Source organism: Anthonomus grandis, chromosome 7, assembly GCF_022605725.1.
Source record: "Anthonomus grandis grandis chromosome 7, icAntGran1.3, whole genome shotgun sequence".
Taxonomy (NCBI): domain Eukaryota; kingdom Metazoa; phylum Arthropoda; class Insecta; order Coleoptera; family Curculionidae; genus Anthonomus; species Anthonomus grandis.
In genome coordinates this window covers 25,820,336-25,845,183 of record NC_065552.1, presented here as the reverse complement: position 1 = coordinate 25,845,183, position 24,848 = coordinate 25,820,336, and the positions used below count along the sequence as shown (strand labels likewise).

The 24,848-nt window shown below is 36.6% G+C and overlaps 2 protein-coding genes across 3 annotated transcripts; one reads left to right on the top strand and one right to left on the bottom strand.

The window, feature by feature from the left end:
* Nucleotides 1–6,452: 6,452 nt before the first annotated feature.
* Nucleotides 6,453–8,535, bottom strand: LOC126738621 (KIF-binding protein). The gene is made up of 2 exons (XM_050444044.1): nt 8,212–8,535; nt 6,453–8,156 (listed from the first exon to the last, which is right to left on the bottom strand). Exons 1-2 carry the CDS (start codon nt 8,414–8,416, stop codon nt 6,571–6,573), a joined length of 1,791 nt encoding a protein of 596 aa, XP_050300001.1. The 5' UTR covers nt 8,417–8,535; the 3' UTR covers nt 6,453–6,570.
* A 6,748-nt stretch (nt 8,536–15,283) lies between these two features.
* LOC126738628 (triosephosphate isomerase) lies at nt 15,284–22,166 on the top strand. Of its 2 annotated transcripts, none has more exons than XM_050444053.1 (4): nt 15,284–15,447; nt 15,977–16,205; nt 20,471–20,714; nt 21,716–22,166. In XM_050444053.1, exons 2-4 carry the CDS (start codon nt 15,986–15,988, stop codon nt 21,990–21,992), a joined length of 741 nt encoding a protein of 246 aa, XP_050300010.1. In that variant the 5' UTR covers nt 15,284–15,447; nt 15,977–15,985; the 3' UTR covers nt 21,993–22,166. The 2 variants fall into 2 exon arrangements, with proteins under 2 accessions (XP_050300010.1, XP_050300009.1); XM_050444052.1 differs by lacking the exon at nt 15,284–15,447 and adding an exon at nt 15,733–15,893.
* The last annotated feature ends 2,682 nt before the right edge of the window (nt 22,167–24,848 follow it).

The window sequence follows — 24,848 nt, the reverse complement described above, 5'->3', positions numbered from 1 at the left end:
ATGAAACGAGTTTTGCTATTGCCAGCAGTTATTTTTTTATCAAATTTGCTTCAAACGCAATACCTTTTGCAGTCAGCCAATCGATAATTTCTTGCTTTCTCAAACTTGAAGTTGGCGTCTTCTCTATTCGCCGTGAATGATAGCTTGCGTTATCCATAACCACCACCGAATTAGCCGGAAGAAATTTTATCATTTCGCCAAAATAGTCCTCGAAAACGTCTGAGTTCATGTCTTCATAAATAATAAATCTCCTGTGCGAGTCGACTCAAAGGTTAGCAGACCTTCTTTTAAAAATCCCTCTTCGCTTCCAATATGTGTGATTATAAGTCTTTTTCCTTTTCCCGAAGGTACTTTAATACCCGTAGACAGGCCTTCTATGAAAGCTTGGCGAGCACTGGTTATATTTTTGTCTTGCCACATTTTTTGGACTATATAACCTTCGTTAATCCACGTCTCATCAAGATAAAAAACTTTCTTTTGCTCCCTGCGGTACTGCTTGATACTTCTCAAGTATTGTCGTCTCCAACAAACAATTTCGTCGCTCTCCAGTAAAAGTGCTTTGCGGTTATGCTTTTCCCAGGCAAAATCCATATTTTTTAAAGTTTTCCATAAAAGTTTTCTACTTATCAACGGAATACTGTCATCTCGGCCAAGCTCCATTAAAATTTTGTCTAGGGTGGGTGTTTCCTTTTTAAAATAAAAAGAGTGAACTTTTCTTCGAATTATACATTTAGCATTTTCATCAAGGACTTTTGTAGGTCGTCCTGGCTTTTGCTTGGGAGATTCCACTTGACCTGCTACTTTTCTTTCCCGCAACAATTTGAAAATGGTGGACTTTCCAATTCCACTCATTCGAGAACATTTTTCAACAATTTCTTAATAAACAATTTTATAATTGTTTCTTTCTCAGCTCTTTAAATTCCTAAAAAGCCCAAGAACCAGGAAAGTCTGGAGTGGCTCCGTCGGGCACTCCCAAGTCTTTCCCCTTGGGAGGGGGTCACGCTGACAACAGTGGATCCCTCCACGCTTCGCTTACGCCGGGCCATCTTAAGGATCCCGGGTATTAGACATAAGTCTGACAAGGACACCCTGAGGCTTCTGGAGCTTCAAAATCCTGGCCTCCCGTGCTCCCAGTGGAGAGTGTGTGAGCGCAAGGAAGAGGCTAAGAACCTCAGGCTGGTGGTGGGGGTGGATGAGGGATCGGCCAAAACGATAAGAGGGCTCGCTATTTTATAGCATCACTAGAGCCTCTGTCTCCCTTATCGAGAGCAAGAAAACGGCTGATGACACCAGGGTGGCTACTTCCACAGTGGCCCCTGGGCCCTCGGCCCCCGACTTAGAAAAGGCCACTACTGCTGACACCGCAGCTTCCGAGGGGCCAGGGCTATCCGTAGACGATGGCCCTTCCAGCTCCAAGGACTAAGCGTGCTGGCAGTCACCTATGCCCACACCATACAGCATGCCTTTAACATTTCTGCAGGCGAATCTACAGCATGGAAGAGCATCCACCGCTGTTCTGTGCAAAAGGCTTACTGAGCTCCATATCGACGTCGCCTTATTACAGGAGCCCTGGACTTACCAGGGCTCTGTTAAAGGCCTGGTTTTAACTGGCGGCACAATACATAAACATATACCTTGTGAGAATCCCCGCGCAATCATCCTTACTAGGAATGTGCGGTGCTTTCTCCTCTCAGGTCTCTGTACAAGAGACCTAGTAGCCGTCAAACTATCAATGGACACGGGAAAGGATCTGGTAGTCTGCTCTGCCTACTTTCCCATCGAAATTGAATCACCCCCCCCCCCCCCCCCGGCCGTCACTGCGGTGGTCAAATACTGTGAAGACTTAGGTCTCCCGCTTCTCATGGGCTGCGATTCGAATTCACATCACGGCCTTTGGGGATGCGGAGATGAGAACCCAAGGGGCCGCTCCCTGGTTGACTTCATGTGCTCAAATGGCCTAGAACTACTCAACCGAGGCAGTGTCCCAACTTTCTACTGCAATAGGGGTCAATCAATTATTGACCTTACTATCTGTTCACCTAGTACTGTGAACCTTTTCAGCTCATGGAGAGTGTCCCTCGAGGTCACAATGTCGGACCACAGGCACTTTCTTTTTGAATTAAAGAAGCAGGCTCGGTGCGATACCCCAGCCTACAGAAACCCAAGGTGCACTGACTGGGACCACTTTCGAGAGGAACTAGTCGGTGGGCTTGCGGACATGCCGGCAAGGTACACACTTCCGGCCGACACAGAGATCGGGACTGTCAACCTGACTCGTGCGATAGTCGCGGCATTCGAGGGCAGCTGTCCCCTCAGACCGAGACCCGCCAATGCCAAGAATGCCTGGTAAAACAGGAACACGGAAAAGCACCGTGACACTACGCGTCGGCTCCTTCGCAGGGCTGAGCGCACTAAGCTTGCCACTGACTGGGATGCGTTCCACGCAGCTCAAGGCAATACAAAAAGATACTCAGGGACTCCAAAAGACAGTGCTGGAGGCGGTTCTGCGATTACGTTGAAAACACACCATCCGCAGCACGACTGTGCAAAGTACTGTCCAAGGAAACTGGAACTAAATTGGGGTCGCTGTCACTTCCAGATGGCGGCTTTACTACCAATGAGCGGAAGTCACGGGAGGTCATGCTGCGCACCCACTTCCCAGACTCCAACTCATCTCGCGATCCTCCTAGCTGTTCTCGGGCTCCGATTCGCTTAGAGTTCGAGACTGCTAGAAGAATAATTACTTCAAATCTCCGGTCACGGATGGATTATATCCATGCCTTTTGCAAAACGGGTTAAAAGTACTAACTCCACACATAGTTAGACTATTCAGGTCGTCCCTTGCTCAGGGCTACGTCCCAAAGTTATGGCGTCAAGTGAAAGTCGTCTTCATTCTGAAACCCGGAAAAAGCGATTTTACAGATCCCAAATCGTACCGACCTATCAGCCTTACCAGCTTTATGCTGAAGGCGATGGAGAGACTGATTGATCGATATCTTAAGGAAAGCATCCTGGTCAAAAAACCACTGCATGTGCACCAATACGCCTATCAGGCGGGCAAATCCACGGACCTGGCCCTACACCACCTCGTTAGGAAGGTGGAGGGTGCTCTGGGTAGTGGCAAGGCCTGTCTGGGTGCGTTCCTAGACATTGAAGGGGCGCTCGACAACACCCCTTTTGCATTAATCTGCCAAGCACTCGAGAGCCGCGGCTCAGAACCCTGTTTGGTTAGCTGGATAGAGGCCATGCTCTCGAAACGTCATGTATCTGCCCAGCTCAACAACGAGATTGTCGAAACGTTGGCGGCTAGGGACTGCCCGCAGGGAGGAGTATTGTCCCCTACCTTGTGGTGCCTTGTGGTCGACAGCCTGATAAATCTTTTAAACAATGCTGGCCTATACACACAGGCCTACGCTGATGATCTGGTAATCCTTTGCCCAGGGAAAGACGCCGTCTCAATGCAGGGCCCTATGATGAGAGCCCCGCGTATGGTGGACATATGGTGCCTCTCGGGGGGTCTCAGGATTAACCCAAAAAAAAAAGCAGAGCTCCTACTATTCACGAGGAGACGTAACTTTGGCACGCCCCCTGTTATATCTCTAGGTGGCGTGCAGCTGCATTACTCCAGGACAGTTCGATTTCTGGGAATCAAGTTGGATCCCAAACTCTCTTGGCACGATCATGCATACACCAGAATAAAGCAGGCCACCTGCGCGCTATGGGCCTGCAGGCGGGCTTTCGGCAATACCTGGGGTCTGTCTCCTAAGATCCTCCACTGGATCTACTCGCGCATTGTGAGACCTCTTCTCACATACGGGGCTATCGTTTGGAGGCCATGTACGGAGAAAGCGAAAATTCGTGCTCAACTGGACAGAGTCCAACGTCTTGCATGTCTCAGCATAACGGGTTTCATGCGGACGGCGCCAACTAGAGCGCTGAGCCTTCCGCCATTGGACCTCGTTGTGCAATTCGAGGACTGAGTACAGGCTATACGTCCTCGGCGAACTACGTGCTGGCGAGACCGGTCACGCAAAAATTTGGTCACGGGCCATACAGGAATGTCCTCTCCTTCTGATGGGTGACTGCATGGCTTCAGTGACTGTGGACTGCGAGGGATTCGTGACGCACATTGCAGGCAGAGAAGAGTGGCAGCATTCCAACAGACCTCATTGCTAAATAGGGGGACCATCTGGTACACAGATGGCTCCAGAATGAATAACAGAGCTGGATCAGGGTTTATTGGTGGGATCCCACATACCAGAAGAGCATACACGCTGGGGGAGCACGCCACTGTCTTCCAGGCCGAAGTATTCGCTGTATTAAAATGCGGACAGAAAATCCTAAGCTGCGGACACCGCAATACAGTCGTATCAATATGCTCGGACAGCAGAGCTGCCATTAAGGGTATCACGGCCGCAAAGGTAAGCTCCAAGCTTGTACTAGAGTGCATAAAAGTCCTGAAAAAACTGGTACAGGTTGGATGCAGAGTCCGTCTCTCGTCTGGATACCTGGCCACGCAGGCCATGCAGGTAATGAGGAAGCGAACTCTCTTGCCAGACTGGGATCTGCGACTGTGCTGATGGGGCCGGAACCCATAGTTGGTATCGCCAAATGCGTTGCGGTAGCGTAATGAAGGGTCTGCTGGACAAGTGGACCCACCGAAGATGGACTGAGTCCCCTGGTATGAGACAGGCCAAAGCGCACATAGGTGGGCCCTCTGCCTGTCTTACCAAAAATCTACTACGCCTAAAAAGACGCGAAATTCGGCTAGTGACGGGTCTTTTAACCGGTCACTGGCTTAAGAAGCCATCTCCATACTATCGGTATTGCGGACAACCCGGAATGTTGATGGTGCTGTGAGGAGGATGAAACCGTTGACCATGTAGTCGGGGAGTGCCCAGCACTCACGCGCGCCAGGTTCAAATACTTGGGTAACACTTTCAGTGTACCGAGCGACTTTAAGTCCTTCAGACCAGAGAGCCTTATCGGTTTCTCTAAGGCCGTTGGGCTCTGGAAACCCCCGGTGGGGCATGACGGGTCCATCAGGAGACCTATATCCACAACTGCCTTGGCAGCCCACTGTTTCGTCAATTCATTCAATTCAAGCCCAAGTTTTAAACATCACTTTAAGGGATCATCTTAATTAACTTTCGATGGCCTAATTTAGTCAGCATAATACAGTGTCATTGAAAATTAAAATAATATGTCATCAATACAGCTTATACCCTTACCACATCCAAGACTTGCAACATCAGGATTTCCCGCTATGCTTAGAATTCTCGCACTGGACACTTCGAATGTCTACGATTAATCTTGATTTTTTATGCCGTATTCTTTTCGCAGACAAAGCCCAATTTAACCGAGACGAGATTGTGAATTTTCACAATGTAATGTTTGGCAATTCGAAAATCCACAAAAAATCAGACAATTACATCAGCAGCAATAATTTATTATGATTTAGGGCAGATGCCTTCAATCAAAGTTCTCCATCAGCGCATCATTAATGCCTTCCAGGTTGTAAGAAACACTCCCGGAATTTAAGAAGGGCGCGCAACCGACTCTATGCGGAGAATGGAAGGCTATATTGGGCCAGAGGGAAGCCATCTGCAGCATTTCTTAAAATAAATTAATTAAATTTTTTTAAATTGTTTATACATTTTACTTTAATAATTAGATATTGAACAGGGACAAAAATTAAAGCAGTCCTGGCCCATTTCGGTTTTTCTAATTTTATAGTTTAATCGGGTTTGATAATGCTCGGCTTTCGTTTACCAGCGATTTTCTCAAAACGATTAATTCAGATAATTAATCAAAAAAATCCAAGGAACGATAATTTTAAATTTGTCCTAGACTAGATTTTAAAATTTCTTATTGGAAACCTTCATATGGGAAAGACCCCCCTAAATCCTGCCCGAAAATTGGGTTTACACTACTCTTTTGGGACGAAAAATGTCAAGGGCCCACAGAAAAAAATTGAAAATTCAGATTTGACGCATAACGGGAATCACTGTTTCAAATAGGTACTCGATTTTCTTCAAACAATTTCGCGCGGGTGGTGGCTCTGAGGAGGTGCATTTTAGGACAAATGTTTATAGAAAGAAAAGTCTTATTTTCCACTCCAACAATACGCTCTTATTTCGTAACACCCTGTATAACTTTGACCTTGGTTATTTTATATATAACTTAAAGCATCAGTTTCTAAGCTGTAGTAATCTTGAGCCTGTCACCTATATTGACAACCTTTATTATTTAAATTTGCATTTCTAACTGTCTCTCCAAAGAAATGAAGCAATACTACGGTATTCATAGTATCATAAAAAGAACCCAATAAATATCAGATGTTCTTATCCAATATTTTCAACCAAACTTGTTTTACAAATTTAAGTTTTTTGTTTGATCCAGAAGTATTTTATAATAATAAAAGAAATTAAAGGAACTGATTAATTTCCAACTAGAATCAATAAACTTTTATTTGAAGAAAATTATCAAAAAACAGCCTTAAAATAAATAAATTCACAAACAAAATTGTGCACTATAGAACTTAAAACTAACATCACAATTAAAGCAAATTTAAGCATTTGTAGGATTCTTTAACCTTATCATCTTCACTGGCAAAAGCATCACCATTTCCTTGCAAATGCCCAGTTCCATTGGAAGAAGTTCTGCTGCATTTGGATGTTTTTCACAATAATCCACTATAAATTTATAATGCTCATACTGTTGCTCAACATTTTTTAATTGGACATTTTTGTCAAGAGTGATATACCTCCCATACATTGCTGCCACATGCATGTAGGCTCGCAAAAAGGGTTTTTCAGCATCATCCTGGATCTTTTCCTTCTCAGCAGTATTTACCTTAAATGATGTTAGAAAATTTTTAAAATTACTAATGGATTTCTCAACTAAATTGTTAATTTTAATCAGAGCCTGAGGCTTGGGTCTTTCATTACTCTCCTTAAGTTTTTCTGATTTTATGTCAACTAGTTCTGAATAACTCTGACCCAATTCAAACCAAATTTGTCTGCAATAGTTCATATAAAACTGGGGGTTAACTGTGTTTAATACATCTTCCAATAAATCCACCCTCCTCTTGTGCAGTTTTGCTTGATTATCTGGATTATCTTCAAAAAATAATAAATTTAAATATAACTGACTTTGGTCTTGGACAATTTCAATGTAATCTGAAGCATGGGTTTCTGAACTGTAGTAATCTTGAGCCTGTTTAACCCACTCTTGAGCTTTTAAAAATACCTTCTTTGCATCAGGCAGGTACAGGACAAATTGGTCAGTTATTTCACTTTCATATTGCTTAACATCTATACCTGTAAATGATAGATTTTGTAGCTCTTCTATAGTCACATTGGCATCTTCTGATAATTTCATTTGAGTCAAATCAGAAACCATACTGCATTTCTCATCAATGTTCTCAGTATGGTTTAAAAGCCTCTCCTTCGATTGGCTGAGAATGAAAATGGCATATTTTATCCAACACCGGGCAACATCAGCACTTCTGTGGTTAAAAGTCTCTAATTTTGCCTCAAATTCTTCATTTATTTCTTCTGGAGTGTTTAATATTTCTTCTTGCCGGTACTTCTCCAAAATAAATAAACTGGCAGACAAATGATGCCTTGCTTGTTTGAAACCACACTTTTCCATGAAAAATTGGGATAAAGTGGCAGAATTTAAGGCCCAATCAATTGGGTCATAGTCCTGCATATCTAATTGTCTCTGCAAAGTAATATGGCAATATATTGCACTTTTAAAGTTCTCCTTTAGCTGGCCAAATATTTGTGCTAAGTAGTATAGAGTTAATGTGTACATTTTTTCCATATTTTTTAAACCAGGTTCCTCACTATAGGTTTCTTTGTTAGGCTCAAACAATTCTGAAATATTCATGGGTGTCTTTTGACTTTCTTTAAAGGTACTGTATAGTTTTTGGCCCCTTTCAAGGTACATTTTTGCCTTGCCTGGGTCTCTTTGTGAGTACAATATACCAAACTGATTATACATGTTCATTGCCACCAGCACCATTTCCGGAAGACTCTCATATTTTTCTATAATTTCCAGGCACTTTTCTAAATGTTTTTCACCATTGGAAATTTCCTCTGTATCAATTGCCACCATTCCAAGGTACATGTGAACTGCACCATACATTGCTGCAAATAACATTTATTTAGACCAGGGGCAGGATTTTATGTTAAGTTTATTTACCAATAAGCTTAACATTTTCGGATCCCTCTTGGTTTCTTAGTAAGTTTTCTATATTTGCTTTCATGCCAATCAGAATTTGCCTTGCAGAATATTTGGATAAATAGGGCTCATTTTCGGGGTCAGACTTGCTATCCTCCAGTAGCAGTTTGATAACTTTTTGGTATTTTTCTTCTAGGTCGGAAAACGCTTCCTTGTTTATCGTCATAATTGTTTTATTGGAACTTAAATCAAAAAATTTAATTTTTAAATTTATAAAAATTTATCAATAGATTAAATTCCAAAACAAATTGAATTAGCTGTCAATATTTCAACTGTTACTGTCAAAGAACTGTCAAATTTTAAGTAATTGTGTGGATATTACAACTGGGGCCAAATTGCCTGAGGTTTATCTTAAGCACTGTTCACAAGTTCACGTGTTTCTGTTTCTGGTTAACGTTAAGACACGCGAGTAAGTTATGACTTTCATCGAAGATAGTAAGCAAATCCCTTTCATAAAAAAGTCAGCGCCGATAAGCATTATCAACTTATACTTGTCATATAACAACGAAAATATCTTCTGGAAAAAGTGCCAATTGACAAATCAAACAATCAGATCCCGTACCATACCATGTTCCTCCCGTAGTCTGAAAAAACAAATGGCAGAAATTAAATTTGTTACAATGAATCTGAAAAAGAATGAAAACAACAAGTTATTCATCCATCAACCCAGAGGGAAATAAGGCACAGAACCAGTATTCGCCTTCACAGATGGGTCTGTGGCAATAGCCGGATCAGTAGCGATAGCAGCGTACAACAGCATGCTGAGAACTATACAGGAAAGATTACCAAAAGGCCACTTAATTTCTTCATCAGAAGTTTGGCTCATAAACAAAACAATAGACATAATACTAACATACAACATAGGACCAGCTATAATTTTCTGGGACTCAAGAAGCGCCCCATAAAAAAATCTCAAGGAGAGGAATTCTAGAGGATAGTGAGGATTTCATACTGGAGGCCAGAAGTAGATTAATAGACACACTCAAATAAAATTAGCCTGGATCGCCAGCCGTACTGGAATCTATGGAAACGAACAGGCAGACCACCTAATCAACGAAGCAAAACGTATAATTATTAAAGCCATAAATCCACACATTGAGCTAAGCCTAAATATATGGTAGATCTTATAGGATAGATGTAGAAAATAATTTGAAGATCAAGGGAAGGTGAAATGAGTCGAGTACTCACAAGCACTTCGAGAACCTCTGAAGGAACAGTGACTTAAAAACACACGGCTCGAGAGAAGATAACAACCATGAATAGGATGAGATGAAACCATTGTTCCACATCCTCACACCTAAATAGATTTAGACTGAACGCATCCGGTGCTCTCGTCGATAGGTGAAAGCAATACAGCAGATTCTAATATTCAACCATAAAATTCTATACACGGAAAACTGGTACAAATATTTAAAAAACAAATAAAAACTGAAAATGAGACGTTAAAAATTCACATAGGCATTGGTAGATAATACAGAAGTAAAAGAACTCAAGAATACTAATTTGCTCAAAGGTAAACAAGGATTTAAAAAATAAAATTTATTTTAGAAAAGTGCAATGGCATACTGTTTATTTATTAAAAAATAATTACGAGAAATTCCTTACGACTGGTAATTTTTTATCTTGTACATACGTCAAAAAGTTTCCCCTAATGCATGAAACGTTTAGGACATACATTCATATAAAAAAATTCATATTTTTTATTGGAGAATCACCCTGTAAAGTTTGTCGCTAGAGTTCCTGGACACCCGATATAAGGCCACATCTAAGTAATTTTATTTTAATTTTCTCCCGAAGATGCTAATATCGTTAGCGAAACACGTGTCAAGAATAAAATAATGAATTTTGGTTAGTGGTAAAACTGTTTTGTGAATTCAGTGTCACACCGAAGATTTTAAATATAGGACGCCTAAAAACTCATAAATAATTCACTCTATAATCATGTTGGAACTACAGAATAAGAGCTTGTCACACCTGCCTTTTTACTTGTAATCCAACTAATGAAATGGAAACTATTATTCAAACTTTTAACTCTACATTACAATTTACCAGTAAAGCAGAAAAAAATAATAACATATTATTCCTGATGTATTACTTATAAGAACTAAATATAACACAATTAAAACGGATTGATATCACAAACCTACCTTTTCTGAACGATTTCTTAACATAAAAGAAAAATAAAATTGGGCGAAGAACCAAACCTTGAGGTTCACCATCGATCAAGGTTTGCTGGGTAGAGGAAGCACCATTAAGACACACAGACTGAGTTCTATCTGTAGTCTGAGCGTTTAAGCGATGTAGGAATAAAGCCACAATCTCCCAATAACAATTATATTTACAAATATCCCAAACAATAACTTTTGAATAAATAATAATTCTTAATTTATGCAAGTCTTATCACTTCGAGTGGAACGAATATATCTATTCTCTTTTGCTATCTATAGAGTCATGCCGTTGAATAATCGGATTTAGAGAGTTACTATTTTGCCTGGGAGGGCTACTATTATGCCGAAGAGAGCGGCTGTTTCGCCTAAGACGGTTACTATTTTGCCGAAGAGGGCGACTATTTTGTCAAACAGAGCAACTGCATTGCCTAAGAGGGCTACTATTTTACCAAAGAGGGCTACTATTTTGCCAAAGAGGGCTACTATTTTGCCAAAGAGGGCGACTGTTTTGCCTAAGAGGGCTACTATTTTACCAAAGATGTTAACGATCTTCACTGTTTCAAGTGTCACTGTTTGGAGAGAGAGTAGTAGTATCTTTGCCTACCTGCGACATTATTTTTCCAGAAGAGTAAATGGCTTTATTTGCTCCAAATCCAACCACAGCAGTGTAAGGTCTACTGGATCGTTCTAAGTGAATATCCTCCTTTACTCGATAGCGGTCGTTAGGTAAAACCTCGATGACTTTGAAAGAGCCTTTATATTTGGGAAGTAACTTTTTACTTTCATTGTTTGCCGGAAAGCTTGTTACTTTTCTGAGTACGACATCTCCCATTTTTCAATTTTGCACGAAACACCCTAAATTAGCCTTTTCTCAACACCTCCGGTTCTTTTCAACCACTCACAATAAAGCCACAATCTCCCAATAACAATTATATTTACAAATATCCCAAACAATAACTTTTGAATAAATAATAATTCTTAATTTATGCAAGTCTTATCACTTCGAGTCGAACGAATATATCTATTCTCCTTTTGTTATCTCGCCTATAAATATATTAAAGAATGTGCCGATTGCCTGAGTCATTCCAAAAAATTCCAAAAACATCCGATCGGGTGAGTCATGCCGTTGAATACTTTAAGTTACAGTGGTGGGTTAGGAAGGGTAGTACGTCATATCACTCAAATACGAACGGAACCATTCCACTGCCTTACCCCTGAAACCATAGATATCCAACTTACAAATTCCGTAACAATATTCAGTGACTAACACAATCGAAAGCTTTTGTTAAGTCACAGAATAGTGCTGCTGCAACCTGTCGGTCATTTAACTTTATATAAACCTTCCCGAAAATTAAAAATTGCGTCACTTGTAGATTTTTTTTCTAAAAATCCAAACTGAGCAGAACTCAATATATTGTTTATTAGTGCAAAATTTAAAATTTGTTTCTTAACTACCTCTTCTACTCTGGTTGAAAGAGTAGGCAAAAGTGTTAGCTTCTGCTCTGGAGTTCGAGGAGCTTGCATTATCCCCACCCTTGAACAGTGGGATTATATTAGCACAGATTAAACTAGCTATGCAAGCGGAGCTAGTTTAATCTGTGATATTAGCAACCTTTAAACAATGGGGGAAAACACCCGTGGCAAAAGAAATACTTATAGCCTCTGTCAGGGCTTTAAGAGCATTATCAAAGAGCGGTTTAAATATTTTAGACATCCCACCCTAAAGCTTTGTTATTTTTTAATTCTAAAATTATTTCTTTAATTTCAATAACATTAATTGGTGAGAAGAAAAACTTTTTTATACACGAATGCTGAACTCATAAAGACTTCAAAGTCTGTATCACCCTGTATGCCATTTGATAAATTTTTAGCTATAGTGGTAGTTTAGTTTTTTATAATAGGTATTCATTGCACTAGCATTTAATTTAATATCAGTGCATTTTTTAAGAGACCCCTAACCCTAAGCTCATTAACAATTCGCCAGGTCTTCCTCTGTCTGTCAGAAAAAGTTCTAACCCTGCTATAATAATACTGCTGCTTAGCTGCTTTTAGGATTCTACGATATATAGATCTATAAGTATTAAAGTATTTGACAAAAAAACTATTATGCATATTGAATTTTCTTATATGGTAAAAAGATCTTTCTCGAAACATGTATTCTCCTCGCTATCCAGAAAGAAAGATATTTTAAAAATACTGCTCAAAATGGCATGAGAATTTTCCAAGGGGTCACTCGAGTTTACAGTATCCTTCCAATTTGTTGAGGCTGCCTGTTACAAGAACCTTCCATAATTATTGCTTGTAAACAATCTGTCATGCCGCTTAACTTTCTCCCTCCCTTTTTTATTTATTTTAAAACTACACCACACGGTTTTATGATCCGATAAACCACTACTAGGTACTCTACAAATAGTTTCCTCTTGGTTATAATTTGAAACCACATAACATATTAAAGTTGATAGTGGTATGTTATTAATGCGTGTAGGTTTATCTACATAAAAATGTAACCCGTAAGAATAAATTAATCATTAAGTTTTATTTTATAATAATTTTTCTACTACCGTGCGTAAAGTACTCACTTTACACACTTCCCAGGGTTTACAAAGTTTCACTTTTTACGCACTAGTGCGTAACTTCTTTATTCATGAGATGTGTCGACAAAATTTCCTATTCATTAAAAAAGAATCATTTTACACACTTGTTTACACATAAATAACTATTATTAAAGTTCCAGAAAAAAAAAACTTAATTATTTTATAATCTAAATAAGCACCAATAACAACCATTGTAGCTGTTTTTAAAGGTGGTAGACAATGGTACAGTGAAAACATCTTGTCGAACTTGCATTGTCTTATTTATTTAATGTAACACGACGTTTCGGTTGGTAAGTATCTCCAACCGTTATCAAGTGTAAACTGACAGCAAAATATTATTCTATAGGCTTATATACTAAATGTGTGCAGCGATGTGGAAAGGCAAGTCATCCGTGAAAAGAGTTGGGGATAGGACACGCCTCTTTCTAGATCCTACACTGTCCTGAGAGTAGAGGCTTCCAGATGTTGGGTACATCGACGCTTGGCTGGCTGAAGATCCCCTGATTCTGTGAAATGAAAACTGCCTCTACGAACTTCCTCTTCCGCCAGTGCTGTTCCTTGTGCAGAATCTTGGCTTCTGACCAATGGATATTGTGTCCATTATGCCACGCGTGCTCTGCTATTCCGGATTTGGAAACCTCTCCTCTTTGGGTTCAGCTGCGATGTTCCTTCGGTCTGACTTCTAGAGGGCGCTTCGTTTCACCTATGTATGAGTCACCGCACTCACATGGGATCTGGTAGACGCAATTTTTGGTATCCAACAGGCCATCTGGTTTGGTCTTTGATACCACGCTTCTGATAGTGGTGCTAGATCTAAAGGCAGTTCTAATATTGTACTTGCTGGCAATGCGTCGGATTTTTTCCGATGTACCCCTAATGTAAGGTATGGGTAGAAGTCTGGTTGTCGTGGTGGCCTCGTCTCTGATTTGATTTGGACGCGTCCTTTGGATGGTCCTACTTATTAGCTTCTTTGGATATCCATTCTGTTGTAGGTCTTTGTAGATGGTATCCACTTCAGTCTTGAGATCCTCGTAGCTTCTACAGATGGTTCGAGCTCTATTGTAGAGGGATCTTATGATGCCTACTTTGGTGGTTGCAGGATGGTTGGACTCATAGTGAAGATACTGGCCCGTGTGTGTTGGTTTCCTATAAACTGAAGTTCGTAGATTTCCACCGACCTTTTTAACGAGGACATCTAGGAAAGGTAGAGCTGAGTCCTTTTCTGTCTCCATCGTGAACTTGATTGTTGGTCTGATATTGTTGAGGTGAAGCAGAAACTCCTGAAGTGCTTTTTCCTCTTTGTCCCAGATGATGAAGGTGTCGTCCACATGTCGAAGGCAGAGCTTGGGTTTGCAATGGGAGGCATCTATTGCATGTTCCTCGAACCATTCCATGAAGATGTTCGCTATTACTGTGGAAAGAGATAAACCCATCGGAAGTCCTTCGTCTTGGGCGTAGAATCTATCCTTGACCTGAAAGTAAGAATTACGAAGACAGATCTCCAAAAGTTCTATCACCCCGTCCAGAGGCAGTGTGGTCCGAGTTGAGAAAGCTGCATCCTTGCTTAGTTTGTCTCGGATGATGTTAAGAGACTCTCCTATGGGTACATTGGTGTAGAGACTTTCGACATCAAAGCTCACCAATCTGTGATTGGTCTCGATTTCGATCCCTCCAAGAAGGTCTACAAAGTGGGCAGAGTTTCTTAACAGAGTTTTTTAACCATTGTAGCGCCTTGAGAATGGCCTTATATAGACCGAAACATCAGCAGTATTAAAATCTAATACCTGAACTTTATTTGACCCCACATCCAACTCACTTAGCAAGAAACATAAAACATTTTTGAGTCACAAAAAAAGAACATCTACAATAATGCACATTTTATTTACTATATTCTCTATAGTTGCCACTTATGATTATATATGTGTCTGTACTTATATATTTTAATAATATATTGCAATAAATAAATCACTTGGGCTCACAACTTAGGGTACTTAGATGTGAATGATAATCAAGTTCGTATCCAGAGACATAAGTCATAGTTAAATAAGCAGTGTAAGTTTTGTGCGAATTATAATTTATTGTTGCGTATATGCTATTTTGTAATATTTTTAAATTTGAATTGTAAGCCATTCGTGATCTTAATATATGAATCTAGTAGTTTTTAATTGTTCTTGAGCACGACCGCTATCTCTTGGTGAATGAGCAAAAGAGTTTGCCAGTAAGTAGACCCACCTTAATAAAAACCTCATAACGAAAACAAGAAGAAGTAGAAGAAGAAGGAGAAGAAGAGGGAGATACAGGGGCGGAGTTCGTCTTTCACCTTCACAGAACTAGAGGTCAAATTTAAAAGAATTTGAACCAAAAATTGAGTTTGCCGGAAAAGCTGAGCAAATAGTTCAAATACTAGTTTTAGAGTTTCCTAGAGTCAATAACAGGTATTTCCACTTAAACTGCACCATTTTAACCCTCAAGAAATGTGTACATATGTAATTTTCCCTTATCCATTTAATATAATATAAGCTGAAAGCAAGATTGTGTAACTAATTTCATTCATGAATTGTATTTTTTCCAGGTTATTACAGGAATTTTTATAATTTTTTTTGATAGAAACACGCGCGGTGCCTCTATAAACTTTACCAAAACTTACTTTTTCATCCTTACAAAAAATATTAGAAAAAAGGGCTAACAAAAACCCTGTGATCACCTTAACCACTCCCACATTGTATTTACCTGCATAAAACCCATCAAAGTCATCCCTTATGCCACTTTTGATAACACAAAAGGCCACATTACATAAAAACCAAAAATGAAAAGTGTTTGTCGGGCAAATGCCTATGTGAGCGAGGCTCATGGCATCAAAAACCAAGAGGCATTACAATGTGTAAATACAGAATTCTATTTGTTTATAATTGTTATTTCATACACATTTCATTTCACACTTAAAAAAATATATAATAATTTTAGTCGAACACCATGGGTCGCAAATTTGTAGTAGGAGGCAACTGGAAGATGAATGGCACTAAGGCCCAAATCAATGAAATTTTGGGAAATTTAAAAAGTGGTTTAAATGCAGATACAGAAGTGATTGTCGGAGTGCCTGCTATTTACTTGGATTATGTCAAGTCACAGGCTCCTGCTAACATTGAGGTTGCTGCCCAGAATTGTTATAAAGCAGATAAAGGGGCATTTACAGGTAGGCACTCATAAAGTTCAAAATCAAAATTTGGGTTTCTACAGATTGATTGGACACAAAATTTTATTAAAAAAAAACCTGGCTAAATGATTTATTAAAACATACTTAACTAAATATGTATAAAAAACTAAACAGTTTAAAGACGAACTTGACAACATTGATACATTTGTGATAGTACATCTGTACATTTTTATGTACAAAAAAATCTTGTCAAATAATTCATATATGAAAAATAAATATACAAAATGGTAGTGAAAAATTTGTTCAAATTATTTTCATACTTACATACATCTAAAAGGTAACATGGTTGAGTGTTGAGTTTAAATTGATTATTAGTGCTAAATAAACATAGTGCTTGTAATTGCAAAAAATATGTGCATGAATTGTAGTGGTATAATGTGAAACAATTGCAGTACTATTATTATTTATTTTATAAGAATAGTGTATTTATGCCAATAGTCAAATTCATTAAGTCAGTAAAATTGTTAATTTTTAGCACCTCTACAAGTTTTATGACTGCTTAAGGGTCAGTATTAAATAATTTGAAAAATATATAACATAGAAGTTTTAGGTAGGTACTAATTGGCTTCTGAATTATTATTTATTCATTTTGAGTCCTATCAACAAGCAAAGCACTTTTACAAGTCAACAAATATAAAATGCAAACACATATATCTACATTAAAATACAATAAAACATTTGACTAAAAATTATTTGTGTCTAAAATTACTCAAAACTAACAATGCTACTAAAAATAACACGACACAATGCATAAAACAATTAGGTCACAGGAGGTTAGCAAAATTGGACCAGAGGTACTCCTTAATCTTGGCCTTTATCATTAATAATAATAATGTATTATTGCCAAAAAAATCACAAATACATGACAGAGCAATGTCATAAATTACACAAAGTGTGTTTCATATATTATAATACGTATAAACATAGTTTGTACTAAAGTAATTCAAACCAACATTTAATATATTAAAATTAAAACACTAAAAAGCATTGAGTGAGTAAGAAAATCCTTGACCTGCCAGTTGAATCTATCTGGAATTGTTAACTGCAGAATTTCCCTTCTTAACATATTAAACTTTTTTTCATATAAAGCCTTTCTTTGAAATAGTTAAGGGTTTTTGTTTAGAACTTGTAATAAGGTCTTATAAGGAAGGCACCATTAGTATTTCTTAATTGGCTAAACTAAAAGTTCTATAAGGTGTCATCAAAAACACAAATGATATTCTTTTTTTTTGCCTTAAATATCACATTAATATTTTTCCCTGTGACCCAAAAGAGTATTCCATAAACAAATGGACTGAATATTCACAAAATAAAAATGTTGTTTATATGACTTTCCTAGTTTAAAGCATTATCCAGGGTGACACTTTTTGCTTCAAGTTAATAGCCCAGTTTTATCTGAATTTAATTTGAGATTTCTATGATTACACCATCCTCTCATTTATGAGAGGAACATGAACTCTTGAACATTTATAACAAAATAAATGTTCATCTTATTTAAGCAATATCTTATAAGATGAACATTTACATATTTTAACACAGGACAAAAATAAGATCAACTTTTGCTGCAAACATTGGTAATAATTCTAGACTCCTTTATACAAAATCAAATTCAAAATGTGCATTATTATAATAAATACGTAGTATTTGGATATGCTTAGTAAAGGTAAAAAAAATCATGTACAAGTAAAAATACAAGTTGAAAATTGAAAACTACATAATAAAATGTCACTTCAAATCAGAAGTTCACCATACACAAAATAATGTTTATCTAAAAAAGAAACCTAAACATATACAGTAGATGTGTAAAAAGAGGAATAAAGTTTATTCTCAGTCATATTCAAAATACTCATCCAAATTATAAAATGCTTTGCTTTGTATTGCTTCTTTAAAACATGTAAATATTTCAGCACTCTTTATATACACTGGGAGATGGTTAAATATTTTTATGCTTAGAGAAATTAAAAAGGACCTGGTTAATTCACTTCTTGGAGTGGACAATGAGATATTAAGTTTCTACTATAGAGAGGTAGCATAATGATAAGATTTTTTGAAGGCTGTTCATGGAATTTCAACTTACCATCAATGACCACTCCGCAGAACTTATTACAACTGTTAACTTCTAAGTTTTTATTATTTATTACTATTTGGTTAATACAAGTATAGTTGAATCTTAATTAATAATTAAGTTTTAATAAAACTTTTAAGGATAGAAGGAATAACAAATACCATTGATTAACCTTTATTAAGTCTGATATTTATAGCATAAATAATATAGCGACAAGCACAGAACCCTGGGCAACTCCATGTTCTATTGAGAATTCATCAGAAATAATACCCAAGGATCTAAGAATTTATTTTCTACCTGATAAGAAAGATCTAAAGATCTAAACCATTCCAGGGCAAGACTTAAACCACAGTTTAAGAGTTTGTTGAGCAGTGCCTGATGAATAATGCAATGGAACGTTTTTGAAAAATCACAAAAGGCTGTAGCAGCAAACTTTCCTCCAATATTTAAGTCAAGAAAACTCCCTTCCAAGAAGACAAAGGGGTCATTGCCTTTTATTGCTGTTTTTTAAAAAAAAATTAATAACCTCCTCATCAAACCTGGCTTTATTAATCTATCTTCAATTAATTCGTTACTCTTATGTGACATAAAGATGTGAATGTAGCTGAGCAAGTAATAAATAGAGGACTTCTGTAAAAATATATTTAAATATAGATAGGCCAAATTTTATTATTAACTAACTAATAATAAAACCAATGCTATAATTACTGTGTCATTTACAGTGGTTTCTTAGAAATAGTTCGCTGAAACTAAATAGTAAGATTTTCAACTTTAACATACTGACATGACAGATATGAACTCAGTATAGAAATGATTTTTGTCAAACATAATGGCTTGTTTAAATTTATTGCTTTTCTTACTTCATAGATGTGGTATTGATTAGAGTTTGATTTGAAGTGTTTGTGCAAAATGTGATCTGTTCTTGGAATAGGTCTCCATTCAATGCTTCTTAACTCCTCTGAAACCCATTTTTTTCAATTTTAATTTAAGAACATCACTATCAATTGTATGCCTTTTGGAGGTCAATGAAGCTTGTAACTACTAGTAAATCTGCTATTATTTTCAAAGTGTGACTGTATTCTTGAAAGCCATATTGTTGTTCATCAAAACCAAAAACTCCAATACCCACTGTAAATTCATTTTGCTTAATTTTCTTATAAAAAATATTTACCAAGAAAGCACATTAAAGATTTTCGAGTTTGATACAGTTTCTGATCATCATTGTTATAGCAAAATATTCTTAAGTTGCAATATGAAATTCCTTGCAAATTTAAAGTCTAGACAATCTGTAGTTTTCATAAAAATTGTCAATATGTAAGAATAATCCCATGGCTTTCATGCTATCTTCTCTATATCTCCCTCCACCTTTACACCTACATCTTACACCTTTTAAGATGATCTTAATCATCACTATATTGACATCAAACACTTAATTATTACTATATTCAAAGTCCCTTGAGATATTTTCTTAATATTTGGAGGGTCACTTGTGAATATAACAATTTTAGAAACGAAGTTATTCAAAGTAAATAAAACTATTAAATTTTTTTTTAATATTGGATCTAGATTCTGCATTGCTGATTTATTTTCATTCTCGATGAGATTTAATTGTCTATAGACCCAAACTAGCACAATGTATATGCAAGTATTTATATAGTTTTTAAGTAAATATATAAAATCAGGAGAATTAACAACAGTTCCTTTCTAAAATAAAAAAAAAACTGTTGATAAAATTATTGTCATTAAACTCCTAATATAAATATCTGATAAATACAAATACAGTGCTTTCATTTCAAAACGATCCACCCTTAATAACTTCCTTTTAGTCATATTTTTGATCACTATTCGCTGGTACGTCAACCGATTTAATTTTTTTTTGCATTGTTAAACAGACTTTTAATGCTGGTTACAATAACGTGTCACACAATGAGGGTTCACATATCGAAGTGAGGTTAGCTGGAGGTAAGGAGGTGATTGACACAACTTTGTCAAACAGAAAATTAATCGTCCCCCTGTTTATCTAGATTGACGTATTCTTTTTTTTTAAGAAGTTATTAAGGGTGCACAGTAAAAAGTAAGACACTAAAGCACTGTATAATAAGATTATGTGTTCCGATCCCAGCAACCTTTGCTGAAAAATATGTATAATTTTATGATTTTATTATAATTTTCTTTATAGGCGAAATTTCCCCGTTGATGCTAAAAGATATCGGTGTAAACTGGGTGATTCTGGGCCACTCGGAACGTCGCCAAATATTTGGCGAGAGCGACGACTTGGTCGCCGAAAAAGTCGCTTTCGCCTTGAGCAACGGTCTGAAAGTAATCGCCTGCATCGGGGAAACTTTGGAAGAGCGCGAAGGTGGCAAAACCAATGAGGTCGTGTTCAGACAGACCCAAGCCATCGCCAACAAAATCAAAGACTGGTAGGTGTATTCTGTAAAGATTAAATATATTTAACTTGGCCGAGGTTTCGTTAATTATATTGGTTCCATCAAGTCACTAAAATACAATCTGATTGCTTAAAAAAAATGTAAATCAAAACTTTAATAAAGCAGAAAAACTTTTAAATGCTGTGAAAAAATGACAATTTTAGGGAACATTTTGAAATTTTAGATCTAAGCCTTTCTGTGTAGAAAAAAATGTAGAATGTGCCGACATTTTGATTGGAAGTTTTATTTGTTGGTAATTTTAAATCTTTATTTGTTTAAATAATCTCCTTGATAGTGTTTTTATGAACAGCTATTCTGTGATACTGGGAGGTGATTTCAATGTAAACTTTCTTATCCCTTGTCTTAATTCGTCAATGTTTTTTGATCTGATAGGTACATTTGATCTGTGCCATATCATTAGAGAACCAACAAAAATAACCCCACACTCACAATCTTGTATTGACAATTTTCTAATTTCAAATGTCATTTCTTTTGAGGCTTTGGTTGTTGGATTTGAACCTATCAGATCACTTTTCCCAATTTTTATGTCTTGACATTCAGAAAATTCAAAAAACTAAGGTAACATCTGTATCATACAGACTATTTAAATATTACATGTTTGTTTGTTTGTTATGTATAGGATAGTTCACATAATTATGCTTTCCTTAATGGAGGAATCCTCCTAAAAGGAGCATGTGAAGCGTTTTTTTTTATAATCGATGAACTGTCCTTTTTGTCATACTTTTTTTTCATAAAATGTATTTGTTTTTTCTTATTTTGACAAATAAATGATTTGTAGTTGTATTTGTATTTGTATGTTTTAACTTAAAATTTTTAAGGTATCATATAACTTAAGGTGTATATATAATTTGTATTTTGAAGCTTTGGCCAATTTAAATACTTTTGGACTTCCATGTATTGAAAAAGCATTTTCCTAAACCTAAAAACTTCTGGATGGTTAAACGAAAACATTAAATAAAAAAATATAATTACAGGACTAACGTTGTGATCGCATACGAACCAGTGTGGGCCATCGGCACAGGAAAAACCGCCACCCCAGAACAAGCCCAGGAAGTCCACAAGGACTTGCGTCAATGGATGTCCACCAACGTCAGTGGGGACGTCGCGTCATCCGTCAGAATTCAATATGGTGGTTCTGTCACCGGTGCCAATTGTAAACAGTTGGCTTCACAGCCTGATATCGATGGCTTTTTGGTTGGTGGGGCTTCTCTGAAGCCAGAGTTTGTCGATATCGTTAATGCTAAACAGTGAAAAGTATCTATCTAAAGCAATAAGTGGTTTTAAAAATACAATGTTATTATGTGAAAGGCTAAAGAGAATGTTTGGCTAGTCTATTTTATATTAGCCCTTTGGCATCGAACTCTATTTTATACAATTATAATTTATTTGATTACTTTATTTCAAAAAGTTATATATTATTATTTATTTCGAGTGTTTTATTTATGCACCATACAAGAGTTTGAAGCTAACAAATAATTTAAAGTAAGTTGTAATAAAATAAAAGAAATCTGAAGTACAGCTTCTGGAGAACCACCATAGATAAAAATGTTTAACATACTCATGTCACAAAATATACAGTGTCCCGAAATTAGACGTCAATATTTTAGCCACGTATTCTCCCAAAATAATGTTAAAATTTCATATTAAGTAGGATTTAAAACGTCTTAGTTTTTAAGATACAGGGTGTTACAGATGAACACAATTATTTTATGATTTTCGAACCTAAAAAGCAAATTGTTGTAGGACTAACAAACATAATAGTCAATTTTTTCCGCACCTCAATTGTGAACTTTAAAATAAAAAAGTGAATTTGTAATGAAATTTTCAAAAGCATTTTTCTCCAAAACGGTGAGATCTAGCGACGTGCGACTAGAGTACCTTGTTTACTTACAAAAACTTGCAGATTTTTAAATTCTGTAGCTCAAACTACGTAAAAACGACAAACATAAATTTGGGGTAAATTGTTCCCAGGCTCCCCCGGTGTTACCCACTCTTGAAGACAATCCAAAACGAAGTTTTAGTTCGTTAAATAGAGCATATAAACTTAGTAACTGTACAAAGTTTTATTTAAAAGTCTTTACTCGTTTCGAAAAAAAAATATATATATATATATATATATATATTTTGAACTTTGATTATACTTTGTTCCGGAAGATTCGAAATGATCCCAAAGATGGTGGATGTCGATGTAATGGACACTTTTTCACAATCAGTTTAATTCGATTAAGAGCACAGTACCCTTATATAGATTATATAAATATGCTTGTAATTAATGTCGAGCAATCAGCCTTACTTTAGAATATATTTTGAGGTTATCGACAAAAGTTGGGAAAAAACACAATACAGAAAAAAGCAGGATACAATGACATTGACATCAAAAAACTTCATTTAAATATTATAGCTTACAGATATTTTATATGACCTACAAAGTTTCTTAAAGAAATGTATGTGTATCACATGCTACAATAACTAACAAAGAAGTTACATATAAAAAGTCAAAATATGCTTTATTAGTGATAACATAAAGTTGTTAACAAAGCTGGAAGAAAAGGTACAAAAATACTAAAATATTTAAATGACGTAATATATGTTAAATGCAGAAAACTAATTTTAATTACCTACAATTTACAGTTAAAATAGAGATAAAAAAAAACATATATCGCAAATATACCAGTTGTCATATTAAAACTTGTATGCACATACAACATAATATGTATAAAATAAAAAATATGGCATAAAAACACATTTATATATTAAAACAGTAAACAAAATTATTAAAATACGTTAGAATAAAATTCTACAAGGGAATATACAGAATGCCTTTTTCACTAGAAATATTTTTAATTGTTTTCTGAACATAGCTAGTGGCTAGGTGCCAATTTAACATTCTTTGGGAGGTGATTGAACACTTTTATGCCTTCATAGAAGATAGGTTTTCGCATTAAAGTGGAAGTAGGAATAGCCGCAAGTTGCATAGTTGGCGTGTCACATACCTAGAACCTATGGCGATGTTTGTATGAAAGGCTAGCAACTTCCAGTATGTGTAAACCGGTGACAATAAAAATTCTCTCTTGAATGAATGAAACCTGCATGTATTCCTAGATTTTGCATTACAAATAGAACGAAGGGTACGTTTTTGTAATATGAAGAGCACTTGCAAAAGATAGTGGCTAGGGTTTCCCCAAAAGCAGGTTCCATATCTCAGACGATACTCGATCAAGGCAAAATATACTAACCTATGGACCAAGTTTTTGCAAAACAACCAAAGCAAACAAAATATCACAGTCTAACAAAATCTATATACTTTGAAAATATTGGCAGGATTTTCTATGTGTTCTTCCAACTTTAGTTCCTCATCTATGATTAAGTCAAGACTCTTGATGCTGTTTTCCTATATAGTTGGAACACCTCCAATCAAGATCCCATCCATAAGAAAAACCAAAGACCTTGGTTTTATTTGAGTTCAATGATAGAAGATTAAAATCAAATAAAGTTTTGATTTTTAAGTATCGTCGGCAAACAGCGTAAACTTTCCCTGATCTATATCAAGATTTGTTGATTCTAGGTAATCTGGAAATGTCCAATGGTAATGTCCATCAAGATGATTAATCTACTCAACCACTGCACACCAAGCTGAATCAGGTAAGTTATAAAGAATATGTTAGCAGAAATCCCATCATCTGCAGAATTTTTGTTTTTCAAAGAGTACAGAGTTTTCTTCAGTTCATTTTGGTTAGTTGGAAGGAAAAAGAAATAGCTTTGGATTGAAGCATTTCTCTTAATAAGCAATGGGGTTTCGGGTACGATTTAAGTTCTTTTGAAGATTCTGGGCTATATTTCAAAACTGACTCTACACTGGCTTTTATTTTGTTTGTTTGATCTGAATAAATTTTGTTTAAGACCCCAACTAAACGACGATATAAAGAGCGGTATGAATTAAAATACTGATGAAATCTTGGACGATTGATATATTTTTTAATCGTATGGAGACTTGGAGAGAAGGATTTTTCGATGTCATGAGCTCCTTTGTGAACCATGAGCGTTTTGATGTAGTCTTTGGTTTTAGTCAATGGGAAAGGCAATATTAAATTATGTGTGTGAGATCAA